At 38.4% G+C, this 9,376-nt stretch overlaps 1 protein-coding gene across 6 annotated transcripts in view; it reads right to left on the reverse strand.

Annotated features, from left to right (window-relative positions):
* Positions 1-9,376, reverse strand: part of LOC139954379 (uncharacterized) — an 81,181-nt gene that overhangs the window by 36,057 nt on the left and 35,748 nt on the right. For 5 of the 6 annotated variants that reach the window (XM_071954141.1, XM_071954142.1, XM_071954140.1 and 2 more), the window contains one exon: positions 6,089-6,324. In XM_071954141.1, coding sequence (XP_071810242.1) covers positions 6,089-6,324 — 236 coding nt within the window. Of the gene's footprint in view, positions 1-6,088; positions 6,325-9,044; positions 9,198-9,376 lie in introns of those variants that run through there. The other variant, XM_071954143.1, reaches the window with a different exon arrangement.

A 9,376-nucleotide genomic window follows, 5' to 3' on the forward strand; every position in this document is an offset into this window, starting at 1 on the left:
ACTTTTTAGGAATATTGCCATACAAAGTGGTTTGTAGGGTTTGAACTCAATTCAGGACTTGAATTATATCATTATGAATCTTAGAAAGGATACCCTTAAAATAGTCTATGAACGGACTTGTGAGGTCTGTGGTCCAGTTTCGAAATTAGCGGACTATTGCCAGTGGGTATTTTAAGGACTGCAAAATGTCCGCAGCAGCTGTGTGTAAGCAACAAGTGCTTGTATCCCCCCATACATACCTGGGTACAATTTCATAGAGCTGCAACAATTTAAAAATAAGCACAACAAAATTATGCTTATCAGAATAAGGTTACCAGCCAAAGTAACATGTCACATGTACAATCTGTGACTGGTATCCCGCTCATTTGTGCTTAGCAACAAGTTGTTAAGCACAATTTCCTGCTTAAGCTGCTCTATAAAATTAGGCTCAGAAGTAAAATGTACACACAGACACAAACTGTTAATGCAAAATTGTCCCAAGGTGTCAACTTTTTTCGACAGGGTATGAAGGGCCATGTGTTCAAAATTGCACATCAAATGCTGAGCTCAGAATTAAATGCATCACAGGCAAAATTGTCCTGCAAATTGTGTGTGACAGACTTCAAGCTTATCTATGCATACATAAGGCAGATCAACTTGTTCTGAAGGCAAAACCTTCTGCTCGGCACTTCTGTAGCAGAAAAGCAACATTAACAACATTTAAATCGCAAAGTGATCTCTGTGTTTAAACCTTGTACATGAAGAAAGATCTATTAAAGCATAATTTTTCTTTTGTGCAAGCTTGTATTGATCACTAAAGATCATGCACGACATTGGCATGATTGAAAATATAAAAGTTCACAGGTTTACACATAACTTTGTTGTAAAGATTGCCATGGTATACAATTTTGCTTTGATACAATATTTTGCTTGTCACTACAGCTTTTTCATGAGTATAGTTTTGATCTCGAGAAACAAAAAACTGATGCTTGAAAACAGTGGGGGAAAAAATGTCCACAACTTTCTTGTGACAGACTCTGATGTTAGGTCTCCCACACAAAGCACAGATACTGGTCTTTGACAATTACTTATGTTGTCCCTACAGGTTTAGCCTAACTCCATTCAATGGCGGAGTCGTCCCAATGTTGCCAAGATCAAAAAGTTTCTTCAGTTCATAACCCATGTTTAAAAAATAAAATAAAAAACAGCTAAGCCCAACCATTTCCCCACATCTTGGCTTTAAAATGGGGTAGCCCGATTGAATTCAAATTTGACAGATTCGCCTAAGTTTTTTCAGTGACAAAGTTTCCCAATTTCTTCTCCCCAAATCATCCTTAAGATTTACAGACCAAATATGAACAGCTACTTGAACATAAGCCCAACCCCTTCCCAGCATCTTGGCTTTGAAATAAAGGGTAGCCTGATTGAATTCAGATGTGTGGAATCTGACAAGTTTTGCCGACATTGTAAATGTGTTAAACGACAGAGGTTTCCAAATATCTTTTCCCAAATCTTCCTTAAGATTTAAAGACAAAAATGTGAACAGCTACTTGAAAATAAGCCCAACCCCTTCTGATTGAACAGCTACATGTACGTACATGTAAGTCCAACCCATAGAGTTATGTATATATAAGAGCTAGAGGGCGCACTGGCCTATATACGCGCCCGGCATGCGCACAGGCGGCCATTTTCTAAGTTGACAAAACAGCCATCTCACAGCGTGTATTTGTGCGGCCATTTTGTAAGTTGCACCAACAGCATCGCATGAGCGTTCAATAAAAAAAAACTCAAACGTGTATTTCATATTCAACGTGCGTACAGAATGGCGGGATTGTGCAAGCAGCATCACCAGTGCGCCCTCTAGTTCTTATATATAACTCTATGGTCCAACTTCTTCCCCCACATCTCGGCTTTGAAATAAAGGGTAAGCCTGATTGAATTCAGATATGAAACTGGTGGAGTCTGACTTGACTTCTTCCTGCCGGGTTGTAACTTCCTGAAGGAGGTCGAGTCCCTAGAGTGGGTTATGGTTGAATCATACCTACTTATCAGTTTATAGACTTAACTCCTGACTGATTTTATGCACGTAGATACCTGATAAAAGTAGTTCACTTAAAGCCAGTGGACACTATTGGTAACTACTCAAAAAATATTAATAGCACAAAACTCATTTGGTGACGAGTAATGGGGAGAGGTTGAAAGTATAAAGCATTGTGAGAAACGGCTCCCTTTGAAATTATGTAGTTTTTGAGAAAGAAGTAATTTTCTGCGAATTTGATTTTGACACCTCAGATTTCGTATTTGAGGTCTTGAAATCAAGCATCTGAAAGCAAACAACTTTGTGTGACCAGGGTGTTTTTTCTTTCATTATTATCTCGCAACTTCGACGACCAATTGAGCTCAAATTTTCACAGGTTTGTTATTTTATGCATATGTTGAGATACACCAAGTGAGAAGACTGGTCTTTGACAGTTACCAATAGTGTCCACTGTCCAGTGTCTTTACAAGATACAATGCAGCATTGGTAAACCACTCTATTTTCTTTTGGAAAGAAACCAAGCCCTAGCCCCGTGGTTTTAAAGACGATTTATATCAGTGTGGTGTTCAAGTTGTTATGTGCTGTGATGGATTGTTGATGTAAAAGTAATGTTGGCATGGCTGGTAACTTGTTGTTACCCAAACTGTTTGTTCAAATTCAGGGGCAGTTCTTTGGCCCAATTCCATGGAGCTGTTTTAAAAGCAGACTTCTAAGCAAAAATAAGCAGGATTTGCAGATGGTACAAACTACGTCTGACATGGTATTTGGGGCGGTAACCAATATTCTGGTAAACATGGCTGGTAATTATTTTTGTGCTTTCAAAGCCTAATACTGGGCCTGATTTGAATAATATAAAAACTCTTTCCAAGATGTCATCATAAACGATATGTATACTGAAATGAAACTTGATCATGTAATCCAGAAATTACTTTTATCAAATCTCTTTAGAGAACCCTCGACTACTTGAGGGTGAACAAGCAACAAATTGCAGTACTACATGTATGTAGGTCAAATTTTGGGCCAATTTTTATAGTTAGCTATTTCAAGAGATTCAACATTGTTGTTATATCAGCTTTCATTAAGGTATCGTACAATGACAAGTCAAGTGAGCAGCAGGCATGCACAAGTTGTTGTTGTCTTGTTATGAAAGATCATCATCCATCCACACTTGTAAAAAGAGAAAAAAACACAAAACATTCTGCTGGTGAAAATCTGGCCATGCAACTTCAACCTGAACTTGTAAACTAATTTTCTACGCACATCACTTGAACTTTTTCTTGCTTTCATATTTAGTAACTCACAAAAAAAAATGTGAACAAATCATCAAACTGGTGAATTCCTAAGGTTGACAAAAGCTTTAAAAACAGCTTTGATGATTAAAGTCATTGGACACTTTCGGTAAACAGTATTGTCCAAAGGCCCACACTTCATGTATCACAACTTATATTAAATAACAAACCTGTGAAAATTTAGGCTCAATCAGTCATCGGAGTGGGGAGGAAGTAACCGGAAAACCCATCCTTGTTTCCGCACGTTTCGCCTTGTCATTACACGTGTTTGAAATAAATCTTGATAGCGAGAATTGATATTGTTTTAGTGTTTTCTCAAAAAGGAAAGCATTTCATGGAATGTTATTTCAAGAGAAGTCTTCTACCATTACTGTAAACCCTGTAAGTTATTTGTAAATCTGTGAACTTTTTTCTTCTTTTTTCTGTTCCGAATGTGTATAATGGCTTTAAAAGCGACCTCGGTTCAGTGCCATAAAAAAACAACTCAACGACCAATCTACAGCTTCCTAGTAACAAAGTGAAGTCATATCCTGCAACCTTGTCCGTGACAGTTGGTACATGTCTTTAAATAAATCAATGGCATTGACACTGTGCAACTAACCAAAGGTGAAGGGAGCAAGAGACGAGGAAAAAAAGAAAGGGGGAAAAAGGGAAAACGAAAAAAATAGAAAGTGGGGGCGGGATACTAGTGTATATTTTGAACAATTCTCTCAATTCCTGTGTTGAAACAACTGGTCACTTAAAAAGCCAAGTGACAATGCAGAAATGATGTAATTCAATAATAATCATTGTGTAATATTGTGGTTTCTGTTTGCTTTGTCTAATATACATTTAACTTTGTGTTCTGGGGTTAACTTTTCCCTTGAATGTTTGCAGTCTCGTTTAGTTATTATCACTCAAACCAAAGTTTCGCTTTTAAAGCCATTGGACCCTTTCGGTACAGAAAAAACAAAAAAAGTTCTCAGATTTACAAATAATTTACAGGGTTTATAGAAGGTAATGGTGAAAGACTTCTCTTGAAATATTAGTCCATGAAATGCTTTACTTTTTGAGAAAACGGTAAAACAATATAAATTCTCGTTAGCGAGAGTTACGGATTTATTTTAAACACATGTCATGACACGGCGAAACATGCGGAAACAAGAGTGGGTTTTCCCAATGATTTCTCCCGACTACGATGACTGATTGAGCCTAAATTTTCACAGGTTTGTTGTTTTATATATACGTTGTGATACACGAAGTGTGGGACCTGGACCATAGTGTATAATGGCTTTAAGAAAAAGGGGGCAAAACCCGATGAGCACAAACATTTCAGTCCTAACCACTTTCCTGCTGTTTATTGTTACAGTGTTAACATTCGTTTTAAATTGTTTGCCTGGAACAATATTCATGAATGTATAAACTGTCAATGTAGAGAATTTTCACCTAAAATACTTTTATCTTTTTGGAAACTGCATTTTTGTCTGAGACAAAGCATTTTGTTTTCCTTTTTCTGCATCACATTTCTGGACTAAACCAGTAGTCCGGTGAGGTTTGCGGTGGCACCATGTGTAATTCCCTTGTGTTAGTTCTGAGAAGAACGGATGAGTTGTCAATGTCAACCACCAGTTGAGTTGTCAACCATCGGTTTTTCTCAGAACCAACATTTACTTAAAAGAGACTTACACACGGTACTATCGCAAAACCTCACCTGATTCTACTCCCAACATGCAAAGTTTCAAATCCTACATGTACTCTAAAAGGGCAGACTGGAAGGGACACACTCCATCATAATCCAATAATTTACCAGCCCTTTAAAAGAAAGTGTTCTGTCCCGACGGTTTCCAGATATTTGTAAAGGATACTTGTAATTCAACGCATTATGAGTAACATTGAGTAATTCACAGATTTACGTACATTTGATTGCCTATAGCGCTCGAGCACAACTTTAATGTGAGACATCTGTATTGGGCATTAATTGGTTATTAATTGCTTATGGGCCTAACTTGTGCAAATTCTACCCTGATCTGAAAGGGTTTACTTTTATCATTACAATTATGAGTGCTATAGGGAAACTTGTGGGGAAAATGTGAAATAACTGCCCTCCAATGTATTTTATACCCAAGAAGTGGGAGACTTCTCTAGGCTCAAGATGTGCTGCAGTGATTTAGGCTCCTTATTACATGTACTGTACATGTACATGTATTAAGGAGAAAAACCACTATTCTGACCATCCCAGGTCTGAAACTTCACAGATGCAATGAAGGCGCAAATAACCTCCATGCCCCTGCCTGGTCTTTGCCTTTGTGCCCCTTGAATTGTTCCTGTGAACAAAATAAAACTTCCCTCACCCAAGTGCCCTTCAATTGATTATTACTGAGGAAAAACTTCCTTGCCCTTTTGCCCACAATATAAAAAAGTGTCGGACCTGCCATCACATGGAAAACTTGTTATTACTTCATGGACATTTTCAGTTGATGTAAGTGATGTGTGCACATTTAGAACTTTTTACTATAAGGAGAGATCTACATGTACCTCAAGTGCTAATATCTTCATTTTCTTATAAATTAGGTTATGTTTTTGTATACATTAACAATTAAATAAAGTGATAATAATTCCAGCAATGATGGCCCCATATCTAAACACGAATGTTTTTGTTTTTAAACCGCTTGCCCTTGGTGGACTAAATTGGATTTAGAGCCCACTACTAAAAATGTTCTACCCAACACTACTAGTGACTGTGAGACATTACTCTCCACCCCCCCCCACTCCCCCCTCCCATCAAGCAAGAATCATCACTGACCTCTTCTGGTTTGTGGATATGTTGCAACATTTCCTTTGTGAGTGCAGCCTCCGATACGATGCACCAGCCGTCCATGTTGAGTGAATCAGGCCTGGGCGGTGGGGAGCTGTGTAGCAGAGACGACCCATGACGATTGTCTGGATCCCTGGCCTCCGGACGTCTGCTGCCCGATTGCAGTATGGCATCATCAGTTGTTGACATGGTCAGCACCATTGGTACGTCAGTTTGGTGAGACCCTGTTAGGTAAACAAACAAAAACATTTCAGTTTCAAATTTTTCTGCAACAGAATACGATATAGATAAGTGAGGGGAGCATTCTTCCTGAACAGAAGTCCACTGGCCAAATCTTAACTTAAGCCCGGTAAATACTTCCTACGAATGCAAATGCGATACGAATGTTGACATCACATATATTCGCATCGAATAATTCACAGGGATTGGACTGTGCTCATCTCTCTTGCGAATGTCGCTGCGAAAACAGAGTTGTGACGTCAAGTTCACGTAAAATTCGCATCGCATTTGCATTCACAGGAAGTATGAAGTGGGCTTAATACACCCAGAGGACCAGTCAAAATTCACTCCAAGTGGTCTCGCTGGCTAGTACAGTGTTGAAAATCATTGCTTTTTCACTTGAAATACGGATTAGGTGACTAGGTGACAAAGCTTGTGGGCTTAAACACTGGCAAGCAAGTCACATGTAAAAGGAAAACCCTGCAGAAGCAAAGTCGTGCTCATTGTGCTTACAATGTTGTGCTTCATTCTCTTAAAAGAACACAAATGTTGATCCAGACCCAGGCTTTGGAAGGTGGACTTTTCCCCATCATAGTCTATGGGCAGTTGGTAGATCCGTTGGGGACAAGAGGGGTGCGTGCTCCCTTGCTAGATTTGTGCTTCAAAGTGTGCTTAAAAAATGGCATACAAAACAAGGACACACACTGCCAAGCATAAATTTACATGTACACAAGGTATGACGTCTATACGATGCAGCAGCTAAAACTCAAACAAGGAAATTATGAAGAAAAAATATCCCCAAACATACCAAAGACACTTTGACAAAAACTGCTTAAAATAATCGACAGAAATCAACTCACTTCTTCTTCTTCTTCTCCTAAAAATAACAGAACGACACAATGAGCGAATTCGCCGGAAAACTCCATTGAAATTAGGTCTTAAGACAGCTCTACCAGACATGTTGACAGAGTTTCAAGTTCCAAAAAACTGACTTTGTCACAACTTGCTGATCAGTTTTACTTTACAAGTACGAAACTGAAACTATGAAATGCATTGCAAAAACACACGTCAATGTAGGTTTCTAAAGTCGCACTTGAAGGTAGGGTAATCCTTCGGTTTTGTAATAATAATAATAATAATATTAATAATAATAATAATTATAATAATAACCCGTTTTTATATAGCGCTTTTCACACCCGGAGACGTCCCAAAGCGCTTCACATTATTACCCCTGGTCACTGTGCCTTAAATCACTCTTTAAACCATCTCGGCTCCCTGGTGGGGAGTATACAGCCTTGTGCAACATTAATATGCGCTACTCGGCTAAATCAATCACAAGAACCATCTCTGCCCTCGCAGGTACCCATTTACCCCTGGGTGGAGAGAAGCAATTTTATAGTTAAGTGTCTTGCTCAGGGACACAAGTGTCACGACCGGGATTCGCACCCACACTCTGCTGAACAGAAGCACCAAAGCTTGAGTTCGGTGTTCTTATCCACTCGGCCACGACACCCTACGTAATACTAATTTATTGACAAAATTTTCAAGCAAGATACAATAGAAGTCACTAACTTAGAAGTCACCTGTGACAGTTTCAACTGAATACAGTGTCTAACTCTATTTGTTGAGAAAAAAAAGGAAAAAAACTGTCACAGTACTTTTCCAAGAACATTAAATCCATCCACATTTAATGAGTCAAGACACTGTTTATGGACACTATTGGTAATTGTCAAAGAGTAGTCTTCACAGTTGGTGTATCTCAACATATGCATAAAATAACAAACCTGTGAAAATTTGAGCTCAATCGGTCGTCAAAATTGCGAGATATTAGTTATAGAAAAAACACCCTTGTTGCACCATGGTCACACGAAGTTGTGTGCTTTCAGATGCTTGATTTCGAGACCTCAAATTCTAAATCTGAGGTCTCAAAATCAAATTCGTGGAAAATTACTTCTTTCTTGAAAACTATGTCACTTCAGAGGGAGCCGTCTCTGCCGATGTTTTATACTATCAACCTCTCCCCATTACTCGTAATCAAGAAAGGTTTTATGCTAATAATTATTTTGAGTAATTACTGCCTTTAATACTATAGCGAGTACCAGCCGCATCTCTGGTTGCAGTATTCACGAACAGACACCTTTTTTAAAGGATGTTTTGCATTATATATTCATAAATATGTAACAAGAGCAAGTTACAATAACACCATGTAAAAATTTTACTAAAAAAAGTCACCACAAAACTTCAAGGAAACAGTTCATACAAATGAAAAGTGATAAATGTTACACAAATAAAAAATAAGGAAAAGTTTCCGTATGCCGCCAACACTTTTTTATTCGGTATGAAATAATATATAGTATCTGACTTACCTCAATAAGAATCCCTTTTTGTAAAAATTAGTGAAAAAGTGGTGACGTGATACGAAAAGTTATCCAAAAATAACATTGACTGTATCAGCAATGTTCTTTTGTTTATCAGAGGAAGGCTTCAAGACTGTAGCGAGAGAAAGAGTAAAATTTTCGGATGTGGTTTACATGTACATCTCAACTGGAGAAATAACCAAATTCTGCTTGGGGAAAAAAAGCTTCACAGGCAGTTATACTAGAAAAATGGTAACCAAAACATGAATTTGCCTTGATCAAAACTATAAGTGGAGCCATACACCAAAACAAACCCAATTAATAAAGCTCAAATTTAAACTATGAAAAAAAGGGGAAAAACTACTTACTCTCACCAAATAACTGCATAACAATAACACCCCACTATAAAAGATAAATTCCTTGTCAGTGAAGCTACTCCCTCTCGCCTTCCACAGAAGTCATCCGATCCACAATAAAATAATCCAGTAACCACTTGTAAAAAAAAAACAAGCCCTCTTTGATCCAATCGTCCACAGACACTGCTTCAATAGTTCACAAACGCTCCCTCGTAGCGCTACTCGTACCTGATCGATACGGCACAGCTGGGACCAGTGGGCTTTTATACCCCGCTCTCGTACTACTACTATGTACCTCGGAAACAACGCAACAACTGGCCTCAGACTAATCCTGACCTGGTTAT

The sequence above is a fragment of the Asterias amurensis genome, chromosome 2 (genome assembly GCF_032118995.1).
Source record: "Asterias amurensis chromosome 2, ASM3211899v1".
Taxonomy (NCBI): domain Eukaryota; kingdom Metazoa; phylum Echinodermata; class Asteroidea; order Forcipulatida; family Asteriidae; genus Asterias; species Asterias amurensis.